Source organism: Xiphophorus couchianus, unplaced genomic scaffold, assembly GCF_001444195.1.
Source record: "Xiphophorus couchianus unplaced genomic scaffold, X_couchianus-1.0 Scaffold1000103, whole genome shotgun sequence".
Classification (NCBI taxonomy): domain Eukaryota; kingdom Metazoa; phylum Chordata; class Actinopteri; order Cyprinodontiformes; family Poeciliidae; genus Xiphophorus; species Xiphophorus couchianus.
The window spans coordinates 348,018-363,698 of record NW_020963016.1 but is presented as its reverse complement, the minus strand read 5'-3'; the positions used below and the strand labels follow the sequence as shown (position 1 = coordinate 363,698).

Below are 15,681 nucleotides of genomic sequence, written 5' to 3'. Positions count from 1 at the left end.
GACATCTGGAAAACAGCTTGTTCGGAGAAGACGAGGTGAGCGCTACCACCAGTCTTGTCTCATGCCAACTGTAAAGCATCCTGAAACCATTCATGTGTGGGGTTGCTTCTCAGCCAAGGGAGTCGGCTCTCTCACAGTCTTACCTAAAAACACAGCCATGAATAAAGAATGGTACCAGAATGTCCTCCGAGAGCAACTTCTCCCAACCGTCCAAGAGCAGTTTGGTGATGAACAATGCCTTTTCCAGCATGATGGAGCACCTTGCCATAAAGCAAAGGTGATATCTAACTGGCTCAGGGAACAAAACAAAGAGATTTTGGGTCCAGGGCCTGGAAACTCCCCTGATCTTAATCCCATTGAAAACTTGTGGTCAATCATCAAGAGACGGGTGGACAAACGAAAACCTAGGAATTCTGACAAAATGCAAGCATTGATTGTGCAAGAATGGACTGCTATCAGTCAGGATTTGGTCCAGAAATTGATTGAGAGCATGCCAGGGAGAATTGCAGACGTCCTGAAGAAGAGGGGTCAACACTGCAAATATTGACTTGCTGCATTAACTCATTCTAACTGTCATTAAAAGCTTTTGTTACTCATAATATGATTGCAATTGTATTTCTGTATGTGATGACAACATCTGACATACACACATGAAAACCAGAGGGCAGCAGATCATGTGAAAATATAATATTTGTGTCATTCTCAATACTTTTGGCCATGACTGTACTATGACGTTGAAAATGTCATAAAAATGACACACTATACTATGACGTCGAAAATGTCAAAAAAATGACATAGTATACTATGATGTCAAAAATGTCAAAAAAAGTCATACTATGACGTCGAAAATGTCAAAAAAAAGTCATACTATGACGTCGAAAATGTCAAAAAATGTCATACTATGACGTCGAAAATGTCAAAAAAATGTCATACTATGACGTCGAAAATGTCAAAAAATGTCATACTATGACGTCGAAAATGTCAAAAAATGTCATACTATGACGTCGAAAATGTCAAAAAATGTCATACTATGACGTCGAAAATGTCAAAAAAATGTCATACTATGACGTCGAAAATGTCAAAAAAATGACATAGTATTATATGATGTAAAAAATTAGCAAAATGACTCATAGTATAGTAGGGTAAAAAAATAGCAAAAGTGACTCATAGTATATAGTATGACATCAAAAATGACTCAGTATGATGCAAAATATTTGCTCAGTTCGGATGTCATACTATACTAAGTCATTTGTGCTCTTTTTTTACACCATACTATGAGTTAATTTTGTCCATTTTGGAGGTCACTTCTTGAGTTCCTTTTAATTTGTGCTTAGGAATATTTTTCTGTTGGAACACCAAATTGTATTTGACCCAAAATGACACCTTATTGAAAGGAAACTACTGGTTACGTACATCCCTGCCTTTAACCTTACACACGTGTCTAATTCCAGCCCTAAATACATCAGTAACTCCAACCCAACCTTCTACCCTACACACACACACACATATACACATACATACAGTATATAGCCATACTATTGTGTTTTGCATTAATTTTTCAAAACATCCTATCTTTTGTGAACGTAACAATAACCCCCAAAAAAGCCAACATTGTACCTCCATTTGTTAAACACAGACTGTTGAAGTTCAGATGCCCTGTCCGATTTTGGTCACTCCTAGTTTAGGAGAAAAACAAAGTGAAAAACAGTTAAGAAAAAGAAACTAATGGCGACCACTGAATTCTTTTGACACCTGCTATAAAATGATCACCTGTATAGCAGCTCTAGGGCCACAGTATCTCCATAATCATGGGATATCAAATTGAGTCGTTGATTGCTCAGACCCAAGTGGGCCACCATGGCCTCAACTATACTGGCTTGTTCAAAGATGGAGTACCTGTGGGGTCTCTGGGATGTTGCAGAAAAGGGGAAGTAGGAGAAACATGTGCATGAAAGAAAGAGACAGGAAAAATAATTACCACATAAGGGAATAAAATATGCAGACTCACAGGTTTGTCACTAAAACCAAATCCAAGGAAGTCCAGTGCAATGACTCGATGGAAGCGCTGTGCGAGCGGATCCCAGATCTGCAAGGGAGGAAAAACGGTTCAGGATTTGTGAACATTTTTCCACGTCAAAATTGCTTATTTTAACAGACTCATAATTCCGTATGCGGTGGCGGTTTCTGACATGGGTGACATGGGCAACAAGCAGCCCCACCCCGCCTGCCCCTCACTGTATAATCCCCCAACTCCCCGCTCTTACAACCGGAGGATCTGAATGTCAAAAGTACCTAATACATGTCAATGTCAATTTTATTTATGAAACATACAAATAAATATTTACTGCACGTTATTCATGACCTTGTGCTGTACAGTATTCATAAAACCACAGATAAATAGAAATAGAAATAAAAACACAAATTAAAACATACAGGACAAGTAAATACATCATCACACCAACAGTCACCCCTCGCCTGTCTACTATTTCATAGAAGGGAATAGGAGGGAGATGGGGGGCTTTGGAAAGGTGGTTCGCCCAGGGTACCAAACATTCTAGGACCACCTTTGTCCATATGCATCTCTGTTTTGTAAACGGCTGCTCAATATGAATTTATGGCATATATCTATGCAGTTTCTTGGGTTTCAAATGTGGAACCTGCAAGAATCAGAGACTACCAGAGATGGGCTGGACTAATAATATAGCAAAAGATGAAAATGAACCTCCTGCCTTCTGCCTCCATGGCAACCCTGGTGTTCATACAGGATATGCTAAGCTTCCGCTGTACAGACTGCATACCTTGTTCCAGTCATAGCTGGAGGTGGGGAAGCCGTGGAGCAGAAGGACCACATCTGAGCTTCCCAAAGCACCGTAGGAGTCTGGGAAGAACATCTCGATGTGAGACAGGAAACAGGTGGATATTTGGAGATTAATCTCCTCCCCACCCCCCCGTGCTGAGTGCTGCTACCTCTATAAAAGATCTTCTTCCCTCTGAAGTGGAAGAAATCCCCGGCGCTGTGCCACTTCTGTAGGGTGGCGGAGAGGTGAGGGGCCGGGATGTGCAGGTAGACGGCCACGAGCGGGACGCAAATTAGACCCACATGGATCCACCACTCTCTCATGTTGAGGTCAGCGGTGAGGAGGTCTCATTCCTGCCGCTGACACACTGAGCCACAAACGCAACAAGCCGAGACAAGCGGGCTTAGAGTTAAAGGAGCAGGTAGCATTGCGTCCAGGCAGCTGAAATGACTTATTAAAGACAGAGTACGGTACTTACTGCAAAGTTCCTGCTTGTTATCAGCAGACCTTCAACCTGTTTCAGACCTGCAGAGGATATTCCTGTGGAGAGTTAAGAAGTAAATATAGCAGAGAAAAGTAAGAGCTCTCACTTTGCTAACGTTTTTTTTTAAAGGAAGACACAAACTCGTTGGATGGCTACGGTGCAACCAATTTATAAAGCACAACTCATCTTGTCAATAGAAGATCTTTGAATAATCGCCAAACAAGAAATGAGGCGTTTACTGCCATCTACCAGTCTGGACGTGTAGTGGCACAAAATGAAGCTGAATCCTTGAAAAATAAAATGATGTAGTACTACAAGTACTAACAAGGAGTAGTAGTAGTGAATAAAAAAGTTAAATCTTGTTATAAATCAACAAATATTTTCATGTCCTTAAGCTTATTCATTTTGTGAGAAAAAACAAACAATTTGAAATAATTTTTGTTTTTATTTTTATTGTGGTTTTGATTTTCATTCTTAATCACTTCTAGAAAATCAAGGACAACAGCAGTTCATTTGCATGTGTTTAATGAATGTATGTCTTAAAATATGACAAAATAAGAACAGAATGGCCTTTTTTTCCCCACATGCATGCATTCAAAATAAACTGTAAAAATTAATTTCTTAAACCAATATGGAAATAAAATATATCCCAAATCATACAAGTGTGGTAAGTTGTGCCTGTTTGATGTCTGGTTTTACATTAAATAGACAGATACAAAATGCTATTAAAATATTATTTTAATATGTAATAAATTGTAATAAATGTAATAAATATGTATGTAATAAATTTAAACATATTATATTTTTAAAATTGCTGCTCTATTTATATCCAACATTACCAATATGATCATGCTTGATGTGTTCTTGACTTCTTCAAAATAATCAATTATGGCAATTGCAACACCTAAAGAAAGAAATTGTGACATTTTCTGTTATGTTGGGTGTATTATTGAGTGTCCAATGCTTGAATTAACATAGTTAACATTAAATGCCTTGAAAATGGAATTGAAACCATAGTACGTAAAAGAAACCCTTAACTGCAATATTACATACTGATAAAATGCCCTCATTGCTTGGGAAAGTTATTTTTTATATTTCTTTCGCAATTAAAACTAGTGATTTAAGTGTGCTGTTTTAGTTTGACGACATAGATTGGCATTTGAGTAACTGGTTCAAAGCCAGTAATTAAATTGAATGAGTTTCCTTAGATAAAAGTGGCTTTTACTTTGTGAAATGCTTGAGGAAAGTATTCATTGTGTTTTCAGTGCTATACATAAACAATTAAGCTGGGCTATCTTGTTCCTTTTCTTTTAGATTGGAGATCTCTCTATGTGCTCCATTTATAACAAGAGGAATAAGGAAACTGGACAGCCTTTGTTTTAAACTCAGCTTTTTGTTCTATTGTTTTTTGTTCTCCACTAAAACTTCTAAGGTTAATATAGGACATGTTGACATAACACTGGATTTTCAAGAGTGATATCTGGTCAGGAATGGGTGTGCAGAAGATCCCCAGTTTAAATCCTAGAGACATTGATTAATGCACAAAACCTTTCACTTGGGGCAGAATGGGAATTGCTGTGTTCTGTTCAGACTGAGGTTTCAAAAGATGAAGTCAATTTGCACAAACACCTTCTGAAGTGGAGTTATTTGAAAGTGCAGCACTAAACTAGATGTGCAATTTGTTAGCTTGAAGATGAGAAATCGATAAAACAGCAGCAGATTTATCTATTAATATGTGAAGACAGATGGGGGGGAAAAAATCCTACCTTTGACCACCTACCTTTCCAAGTGTTACAGATGGCATCTAAATAATGTCACGATATGTATGGAAAATGTGGAATCAGAACTCACTTAAAAGAAGCAGAACTCCTGGATATCAGCAAACCGGTACACATACTAAACAAAATAAAGTAAGGCCATCGTCCAGTGACAACTTTTATTGAAAACTATAAACACAGTACAGCATGTATAAAGTACCCTGTGCAGATAGATACCAGTGTATGCCTAGTATTTCTTCTTGAAAAATGCACATGTCCAATCTTTAGCGTTTCCAGTACATCAGGTTTCAAAACTATTTTACAAACAAACCAAATGCAGAAACATTTAATATGAGTGAAATGAGTCTTATGGACAGGCTTAAGAAGAAAACACTAACAGAATTTATTTTAAAAAAGCAGAAAACGTACTTAAATTTTCTGTAGAGTATAATCTTAAAGTGGATGAACTGATATTTTCCTTTTGCCCGACAACATTTTGCTCCCTAAATTACGCAACGATTTTTATGGATTTCTTTTTTTATGCCTGAGTAAATGTATGTCAGTATTGCACATTGGCAGGGCGCTAATGGTTTGCTTATAAAAAAAAATTTAAAAAATGAAATGACCAGGATCCATATTTACCAAGCATCCAAAGGGAGGAGATTTTTCCTACCCCACCCAAAACATTTGAAATGAAGGTGTAGGTTTTTGTTTTGGTCCTGCTTTTAGCTGTAGAAACAAGAGCGAGTTTCCTGAAGGTGGTAAACGATGGGATCAGGATCATTTAAATCACTATTGTAGCCAAGGCACATTCATATTTAGTTGGAATGACTGATCACTGAAAAACTGACTCAGTGGCGGAGCGCCTAAATTGAACTAAAGTGATTACAAAGTTGGGGGATTTTTTTAAGCGTTAAATTAAACTATGATTTAACTGCTTCGCTAAAGGATGCAACTGTGACTACAAAGATTTAAACTTCATAGCTCCACAGATCTAAAAACAGAACCTCTAGAAGCTGAAAGCGGACGCAGGAGGTCTGAGTTCATGTTCCTCCCAACTCCCAGCTGGATTCTGAGTGAGATGCTTGTTAAGTATAGGCCCAGACGGCTTCGAAAAATCCCTTTTAAAAGTCATGAACACGTGGAAATTCTCAAACACACCGAAATGAATGGAAAAGAGAATCCAGAACGTTTTGTGCACATGAAACCTATCAAAGAAATGGAAGAATATTTATAGTGATGTTAGTGGAGAGAGGCCGTCATCGTCTTCTCAGCTGAGTCTCCTGTGAAAACACCCTTTACCCCTTGGACCTCTTTTTCTATACAAGCCTTTATGTTCATCGGTTTGGCTAGAAGGTTCTATATCGACAAATATATAACAAAACTTGCAGGCAAAAATAGTTAAGTTTCAATAGAAACACCCTTTTTTTCCTGAAAATACAGCAGTATCTGAAATAATCCTCTTAATGTTTTTAATGTCCCAGTTTTCTGAATTATACATCAGGAAGCTCTTTTGCCTACAAACAGAAAAAAAAATAACTATCTACAAACTTTGTAAACAGACCTGTTTTTTTTTTCCAAAAACATAAATAACTCAATATTAACAGCCAATAAAGCAGAAATAGGTTTTGAATGAGAAGGGCCAAAGAAATAAATATACAACACCCTTCAGATAAAAGAGAAGTCAACAGTTCTTTCAGAATCTTACAAGCCCCGATCTTCACGGCCAGAGGAGGACCTCACCTTCTCAATTCAAACAACAGCAATAATATTAGAGTAATAAAAACAGGTCACTTTCAATCTGAGTTTATTTATCCCCCCCCCCCCCGCTTGCAACTCAGAGGGAGGGGGGATGGGGAATAAAAATAAAAAAATTTACCAAGGAGGGTGGAACGAAGACCGAGTTCCTGGTGTTGCAGCAGGGTATTAACAAGAACCAACAGAGAAAAACTAAAGAAAAAAAAAAAAGAGAGAGAGAAATCTAAGAATCCACACCAAGCCGTACATTCCGACGAATGTTTGCTGTTCTTTCAGTTCAGCCCAAGCCAAGCTCACACAAGACTCCACTCTCTGTCCAGACCTCCGTTCTCTCCTCTGCCAGTGTTCGGCCGTTTGAGCGGAGCTTTTTGGTGGCGGGGTGAGAAAACAGGTGCAGCCGTGTGGAGCTGGGTCAGATCAAAGGGAGGTCTCAAGGCTGTGTAGCGGGCTCCCTGGGGCTGACGGGGTTCCTGATTTGGGGACCTCCGGGAAGAGGTGGTTGCCGCTTTCAACGGCGTTATTGTTCTGGTTTTGAGTGGGGGCGGCGGGAGGGTTGGTGTCGTCGGGCAAGGGGGAGGACGAGGGCGGAGAGGCATTGGGCAGGCTGGCAGAGTTGCGCTTGGTGGGGGCGTCGTCCTCCGCGTCCGTGTCGTCGATGAGGGGGATGTGGGGCTCTGAGTCCTCTATCCGGAACTCGGGGTGGGTCATGAAGTTGTGGATTGACGTCCGCGCCTCGGGCTTCTCCAGCCCCTCATAGAGGGAGATGGAGTTGCGGAATGCCTTCACCACTCGGATCTGGAGGAAGGGACAGGAAGAGGCATGTTTTTAGTAGCGAAGCATACCAACGCAGACTCAAGTCAACTCCTGGATCAACGCCCCGAGTTAAAACAAACTCTGAACGGAAGGTTTTAATGTCTCGGTAATAAGGTGAGTTTTAGGGGCTTTGAAAACCAAATCTGTGAAGGAGGAGTATCTCAGACACGTGCAAGTGAAATTTCAAAGACTGGTTGTTCTCACTCAATGTTAGGGAAAGAACTTCTGAATGTTAGTTCATTTAAATTGAGAAAAGATTTGGTGAAAACTTTATGTCCATCTGTTTTACTAGTGTTTCTTTTAGGCCAGTTTACAGCAGACACCTTTATTTTTCCATAATTACTTTGTTTTTTAAAACAGATTTATTAGCTGGTGACTTGAAGTGTCTAATTTTTACCTTGCCGAGTCAATCGTAAAAATGAAAACTCCCAATCATTTCTCCAATCAGTAAACGGACCACATGTAAGTGCTAACTTGTGCCGACAGCCTTCTTCTGTGCGGAAGGTGCTACTGAAAGTAAAAGCTACTGATTCTACCTGTTGTGAAACCTGACGCATTTGGGAAGTTTGGCTGCTTCCTAGAAATCTCTGAAACAAGATATGTTCTCCAAGGAATACTTACAGTTCACTGCTGGTGTTGCCGTTGGTGGTAATATCCAATGTAAGATGCTAAAGGTGTCGGCCTCTCAATAATGGAAAAACTTATTGAGCTGCAGTGCAATCCCAAATTTTCTCGATGTAATGTGCCCTCTACTGGCAATCTAAATGTAGTGACTAAAAGGCTTCTGTACAGCTACAGATATCAAGTATAACAGGATAAATTTCTATGCTTTGAGACATGCTAAAAATATATGTTTCGGGAGCCAAAGAGAGAAGTTGAGATATTCTCTAACTGTATTAGTGGCATTTCTTCTAAAAGATCCCAACTAAACAGATAAAGATAGCTGAGATTTGAGAAAATCTGTTTCATTTTACCATAAGGATTCCATTTGGAAGGCAGTTTAACTTTTACTAATCCAACAGAAAAAAAAATGTTTGTGACTTTTGAAAATAAATCTTAATCTGCTCAAATCGGACAAATTCTCTAGAGAAGTCATCGATGGTCAATGGCCAATGCAGTAACATGTCAGAATGTAATCCATCTTCTTGCACAGAGACAAGCTGGAGGCTCTTAGATGGAGGTTAAATAACATTGCAGCCTAGTGGTGTGGTGAGAAAACCTCAACTTTGTTGTGATATGTGAGAAATTACAGCCATGTAAAATATTTTTCTAGAGCAAGACATGAATTTAATATATAAATTTACCCTCTGAAGATACTTTTTTCCCCCCAAATTTACTCTAGTATTATTTTCAGAAATCTCTTGCTTGGAGGTTTGTTTCATTTGATCAGGAAAGGAGAGGACTGTTCATCATTGTTGGACATGCTTATTAAAGATCAGAGTCAGACAGGAAGAGAGCTAAAGGACAGAGAGGGAGAGAGAGATGAAGAGTAGAGACAAAGACAGAAGAGATAAAACAAGTGGTGGTCAGTTGTAGTTTATGTTTGTGGAGGGAAAACAAAGAAGCTGCAGCAGCCAAGCATGTCTACAAGCTCGTGTACAAGCCGAGAACAGCACAAAGAGGAGAAAACTCACAAACGAGACCAGAGACTTTGAACCCATGCAGAGCGCAGCGCTACCTTTATTTCAATGGCAGTAAACCTTTGAGTATAGCCCATGACACATTTCACAGTATCTAAGGAAGAATACGCGGGAAGTCAGTGGAGTTCAAAGATCATTTCGGAAAAACTTTGCCATACTGGACACATTCCACCACAAAAGTATTCACATGAAGACAAGAGAATATCTGTAAAGACGAGTTTGGGAATAAAGATGCTGTTGATCTGATGGAGTTCCCCCTAAAACAATGGGGGGGGGGGAAAAAACTGTTAATGTTGAGGGTTATTGTTTTACATACAACTGTGCGTTAATTCCCTGAGGATGACATGGATAAGATATTTAAACTCCACAGATGGTGAGAAGGTCTTCCTGGTTAGATCTGAAAGAGAAAAAGTCTAGGAGTCAGTGAGAGGACAAGCCTTGCAAGGGCCTTTGGAAGTGGTGCCATCAAACAACAAAGATCCAGTTTCAGCATAAAGAAGCAGATGAAAAGAGGCTGAAAGTCTATTCAAGTACATTGCTGTAAAAAAGTGCATCCCCCTTACAAATTGCTTTTATTTTTATTTTTTTGACAAATTTTACATTTCTAATAAAAAAAAAATCTTGACCTTCATTGGGTTGTTCAGGCTCAAAAAGGGAATGTTGCCGAATTGAAGCAATTCTCAAGGTAATAAAGACTCATTGCCAGTTAATGCTGCCAAGGGTGGTACAAACACTTATTAAGTTTAGAAGAAAATTCAATTTCCAGATACGACCAAATTTGGTTTAGATAGTTTTTTTCCCCTCTAAGGAAAACAACGAAACAATTTCAAAAGCAAATATGAATACATCCCAAACAACAACAACAAACTTTCTTCCAATAGCTCTATTTGACTGCAGGACGGCACTGAACATTCTTCTGACTTCAATCTTTTCCACAGCCTCACCAGTCGGAAAGAAAGGGATCATTATTTAACCACTGACTGATGAGAAATCCACTGGAACTTGATCAGATTTCCAGCATTTCCGTGTCATGGGTGTTTCTCTCTTGTTTAGCTCGTGATCATGGGCATATACTCAAAACATTTACCCAACCAGGGACTAGAGAGCTGCGACAAAGACCCATGACTGCTATGAAGGCACAGAGCAGACTGAGGTAGCCGCAGACAAACCTGCTGAATTCTGGATATAATCTTTATAATAAAAAATAAATCAACAAAAATACACACAATCCCTCCCCTCCCACTACCGTTCACCACAGGATAACAGTGAAAGGTTTCCATTTCTCAGACCCAAGCAGAAGCAAAACAGAAAACAGGATGACACAGATAAAAACACCTTGACGCTTGAAGAGACCTGGTTACAGAGGACATTTATATACGGCAGAGTTATCAAAGCAGTATGGAGGATGTAGATTGGTGTCATTTGGATTAAACATAGGGGAACATTAGGGGGAAGTATGAGAGTGTAAAAGTTGAACATTAGGTAAGAAAAAGAGAGTAAGGGAAAGATGTTAGAAGAAAAAAACAAAACAAACAGAAGAAAAGTCTCATGCACTAAAGGAGAACACGCACTCACACCCCACAGTGGCAGAAGCGGAGTTGGCAGCAGGGGCAGTAGTGGTAGTAGTAGAAAAGGCTACATGTGTAGGGCTAGAAACATTGGTTACATCGTGCTGTTGTTGGCTGGAGTTGGAGGCCTGCCGCCTTAGAGCCCCCTGAAAGGAAGTTCCACTCTGGAACGCACTCACAACATCCATCTGCAAAGAATCAGACAGCGTGACAGGAGAAAGCCCAGAGGGAAATAAAACAACACAGCCAGAGGAGAGGGAGAAGAGAGAGAAAAAAATAAAGAAAAGGCAGCAGAAACCAAAGAACATGTCACTTTGAAATTGGACTTGGGTATAGTGAGAAAAGGAAGTGATCAGGTTTGAAGGCACTGATCGGAGGAAACCCGTGATGCAAAAATCTGATCGGAATTTCACTCTTTTTCTCTGCAGAAACCTTCCATCCGTTCCAATGCGCACTGTTCCACTGTGATTTCTGTCCAAACTGATCAAGACCTCCACAGTAGCCGAGTTTATAGCAAATGGACTCGGTTTCAGTCCGAAATAGGCGCAACAAAATTCGCTTAAGCTCAAAAAGCAGAAGAGAATTAAAAAGGAGGGATTTTTACTTTCTTTAAGAATGCAGAGAGAAGGAACACTACGCAGATTTAAGCTGGAAGAGCAACAGAGTTAAATGGTTTATGGCTTATGATTCCCAAGGTATGTGTGTGGGGGGTGTAAAAGGCAGGCATATGTAATAACGATTACCTGAGTTTGGATCCGATTGAGGCCTCGAAACCAGAGGATCTGGCCTCGGCGCAGCTCCCGCTCAGCGTGGTCGATCTCATCCACGTCGTCCAACTCCTCCAGCTCGTATTCAGGGATTTCATCCTTCTGGGTGCCGTGGCCTGCTGTTTTTAGGAATTTTAAGCGACTAGTGGGTATTGAGGAGATGAGCTGGAAAAAAGAAAGGGAAAAAAAAAAGAACAGTTGGGAGTTGGTTTTATTCTTGAGAAGACGGCTCTTTCCTACATGTGAAACATGCCATAAAAAATAAAACGGAAAGAAAATGCTGCTGATAACATGGAGCAAAGTCAAACATCACATGAAAAGTAGAAGTGGAAAAATACTTTTTTTCCAATGGAAGCTTCTGCATAATGCAGGTGAAAGGCATCAGTCCGTGTAGAGGGATAAATAATTCACACGAAACATATCTGTAGTATGGAAAAAGCACCTTCCGCTGTTTGCAGACTCACTGTCCAGACAGGCAATTTCATGTTTATTAAATTTTTATATTGTTAAAAAGGAGAAAATAAAGCAAGAAAATAAATTATGCTTGTGGTTGCAACATGAAAAATTGGAAATTTAGTAGCATTTTTGCCCTTTGATCATTTTTCACAATGACTGCAAAGATAATTGTTTTGTTAGATGTTCTGAACCAGAGAACATATCTGATGCTCCCCAATGTATCTTTATCATATAACATATTTAATAAGACTGTAAAAACCATTCATCATCCAGCAGGCTCACCACTAGGGGGCAGTGTAACAGCACATATGTTGCTAGAATGAAGGTGAAAGACTTCTATTGTCCTACCTGTCCCCAGAGCAAGGAGCCAAAGCCGAAGAATGTGCACCACAGCCATTGATCCAAGGACAGAGCCACACAGCTGAACGGTTTCCCTCCAATCTGCACTATAAGTATCTAGAAGAGCAGAATGAAGACACAATTATTTTGCACATACAAATGGAGTTTCTTGTATGTTGGAAGAAACGAAAGTTGTTTCTTCGATAGTCTACCTTCTGGTTTTACCTGAATGATAAATGTGCCGAGGACTATAGTGCAGAAGATGAGGTTGTTAAAAACGCCCTCAAACACGTTCCGCTCCCCATGGATTTTGCGGGCGTTGATTTCGTTGAAAAGCTGCATCAAGACGAAGGTGTTGAAAACTATAGTGTAGTGTTCAGAGGGTGGGGCGTTGAGAGGGGTATTTCTGCCGCTGTCGATGTTAAACAACTTCTCTCCTGCAAGACAGAAAAAAGGGTTTTTAAAAGGGACAAAGGTATCTTTCAAATTCAGAATGAAAAAAGCTTCTTACCAACAAAAAGCAGTGTAAAGATGGTGGTTAGCTGGTACACGGCGTGACCCAGAATGTTCTTCATCATGGTGCGGGATATTAGAGGCTTGTTGCGGCCATACGGTTTCCTCAGCAGCAAGGCTTCTGTTGGCGGCTCGGTGGCCAAAGCCAACGACGCGAATGTGTCCATAATCAGGTTCACCCACAACATCTGCACTGCTTTCAGGGGAGAATCCTAGCAGCAGAGAAAGAAGGGCATAAACATGATGCCATCCTTATAGTTCATAACTTGCAGTGCCTTTGGAAAGTACTCACTGTACTTTTATTTTTTTCCACATTTTATGCTAAAGCCTTATTCCAGATTGCATTATGTTCATCTCTTTCCTCAAAATTCTACACACATCCCCCATCATGACAACATGCAAAAGATGTTTTTAAAAGAAAAAAAGATTCTCATAAGTATTTACTGCCTTTACTTAATACTGTGTTGAAGCTCAAAATGTAGCTATTTCCACTGATTATCCTTGAGATGTTTCTACAGTGAAATGGAATATGTCTGTGGTGAATTCAGCTGATTGGCACTGATTTGGAAAGACACACACCTGTGTATGTAAAGCCCTCAAAAAGTCCACAATAGCAGCATTTCCATTAACCATAGAAATGTGAAAATTGAAATAGCAAAAATAAATTTTCTTAACGGAAACAGCATTTTTGAAAAAATACACAGTTTTCCATAAAAAATGTCTGTGCTAGGTGAGGTGGTTTGTCAGCCATATTGAAATACGTGTATTTCGCAAAACTGCATTGGAAACACATCAGTCAAGTCACGTGATCAACAGCCGGATGTTACTACTGGCAAAAACGACAAAGGAGATAACAGGAAGTAGTAGGAAACAACCAGTGGAGGTTGTTTTTTCCAACCTCAACTATGAAGGGAGAAGTGCCAAGCCAAATGAGATGGCTCTTAGTCAAAGTCAATATTTGGAATCAAAGTGAATGGGAGAAAGCCCAGACTGTGCTGTAAGTGAGATCTGAATCGAGCGGAATAGCGCAGAAAAACAATGGCCAGGCTGGTCTCATTAACAAAATGGTTTACCTGTGTGATGCAGGCTCCTGTAAACGCTACGATGACGGCCACGACGTTGACGGTCAGCTGGAACTGAAGGAACTTGGAGATACTGTCGTACACGTTCCGTCCCCACATGACGGCTTTAACAATGCTGGAAAAGTTGTCGTCGGTCAGAATGATGTCTGACGCTTCCTTCGCCACGTCTGTCCCCGCGATGCCCTGAAAACAGCAAAAGGGAAAAGATTTGTGTTTTTTATTTTTTACCCCTCCAGGGGGTATATTTTTGTGGGCTCTAGTGTCCCTTATATGACAGTAGGCTGACAGGAAACGGGGAAGGAGAGGGGGGAAGACATGCGGCAAATATCGTCGGGTCCGGGAGTCGAACCCGCGACGGCCGCGTCGAGGAATCAAGGCCTCCAAATATGGGTCGCGCTAACCACTATGCCACCACGGCACGTCCAAGATATGTGTTTTTTATGCGTTTACATCTTTTTTATAAGGATAACATGAAAGTGTTTAAAACAAAGAAATGCTCACCATTGCAAAGCCAACATCAGCTTTCTTCAAGGCGGGACCGTCATTCGTACCGTCACCTGTCACTGCGACTACCTGCCTCTGCTCTGCTATTGTGCTGTCAATTATCCCTAAAGGAAAAAAATGAACACTATTCATAAACAAACAAGCCATAAAATGTAAAACCGTTTTAGATGCACTTATACATTTAAACCGACACTACCTTTAACTAAGGTGTGTTTATCTGTGGGAGACGACCGAGCCAGAACTCTGAGTTTGGGCCAGATTTTGTCAATACGCTCTTGTTCAATCTGAGAAGGTGAAGAATAAAGTTTCAATACAATTTCTCTGCAGCTACTACTGGAATTTCTGAAGCCAGAGTAATTTATCATGGCCCCACCTCTCCTCTTTCGTTGCGTATTCTGCGGTTGAACTCTTTTCCGTCCAGGCAGAGGAAATCATCTCCTGGCTGTAGGATCCCACACTTACAGGCGATAGCGCGCGCCGTGTTGATGTTGTCCCCGGTCACCATCCGCACCGTGATGCCAGCGCGCTGGCATTTCTTAATCGCGTCCGGGACCTGAAGGAGGCAGACACACAAAAAAATGGAGCCATTCAGTCGGGGGTTTTAAAACTCCGACAATAAAACTGATATTGAATCCATCTCGGTCTAAACATCCTGCATCATTTCCAACAAGAACACCTGACGAGCAAAAATATACAGAAAGCCAAGCACTTAAAGAGACATTACAAAGTCCACATTTGTCTCGTTGCCTCACTCAGGGGAAACCGTTTAAAAAGCGCTGACCCTCATTTCCCTTTCTTAGAAAGCCTGCGTGGCCGGCAAAGGAAACCCCGAGCTGCCGGTTTGATTCCAACCAAGTCTTTGTCACATGGTCAAGTTGCAAAGCAGATCCTCTCTCCCATCATCACCTTTACAAGACTATTTAGGCTGCAGACGAGGGATAGGGACATATGCCAACATTTCAGTAGCATCTACACTTCTCTCTGCGATGGGCTAGATGTTCAGAGTGTTACACAAGTTTTCACACCCTTGAACTCTTTCAAATGTTATTTTGTGTATAACTGAAGTGGAAGGAAAATTATGTTTTCTAAACATAATTGCACTAGCTGAGATTGGATGGAGATTACTGTCGACACCATTAAAGAATTAATAATAAATTAGCAATTTAATAGTTGATTAATCGTTTACTGCAGCATATAGTCAA

General features: G+C 40.4%; 2 protein-coding genes across 9 annotated transcripts in view; both read right to left on the bottom strand.

Moving 5' to 3' along the window:
- Positions 1-1,610: 1,610 nt before the first annotated feature.
- On the bottom strand, positions 1,611-3,412 carry mest (mesoderm specific transcript; the record flags this gene model as incomplete). Its single annotated transcript, XM_028012015.1, has 6 exons — positions 3,277-3,412; positions 2,968-3,165; positions 2,799-2,878; positions 2,009-2,086; positions 1,771-1,907; positions 1,611-1,676 (listed from the first exon to the last, which is right to left on the bottom strand). Coding segments are annotated over exons 2-6 (515 nt in total), but the record flags the coding sequence as incomplete, so codon positions are not given.
- Positions 3,413-5,204: 1,792 nt separating this feature from the next.
- Positions 5,205-15,681, bottom strand: part of atp2b1a (ATPase plasma membrane Ca2+ transporting 1a) — a 50,088-nt gene continuing 39,611 nt past the window's right edge. For 3 of the 8 annotated variants that reach the window (XM_028012016.1, XM_028012018.1, XM_028012017.1), the window contains 10 exons: positions 14,853-15,032; positions 14,676-14,763; positions 14,477-14,583; positions 13,967-14,158; positions 12,892-13,105; positions 12,606-12,817; positions 12,390-12,497; positions 11,562-11,750; positions 10,917-11,006; positions 5,205-7,592 (listed from right to left, as the gene is read on the bottom strand). In XM_028012016.1, the coding sequence (XP_027867817.1) occupies positions 7,215-7,592; positions 10,917-11,006; positions 11,562-11,750; positions 12,390-12,497; positions 12,606-12,817; positions 12,892-13,105; positions 13,967-14,158; positions 14,477-14,583; positions 14,676-14,763; positions 14,853-15,032 (1,758 nt within the window). In that variant the 3' untranslated portion in view covers positions 5,205-7,214. Of the gene's footprint in view, positions 7,593-7,944; positions 9,068-10,825; positions 11,007-11,561; positions 11,751-12,389; positions 12,498-12,605; positions 12,818-12,891; positions 13,106-13,966; positions 14,159-14,476; positions 14,584-14,675; positions 14,764-14,852; positions 15,033-15,681 lie in introns of those variants that run through there. The other 5 variants (XM_028012019.1, XM_028012021.1, XM_028012023.1 and 2 more) reach the window with 4 other exon arrangements.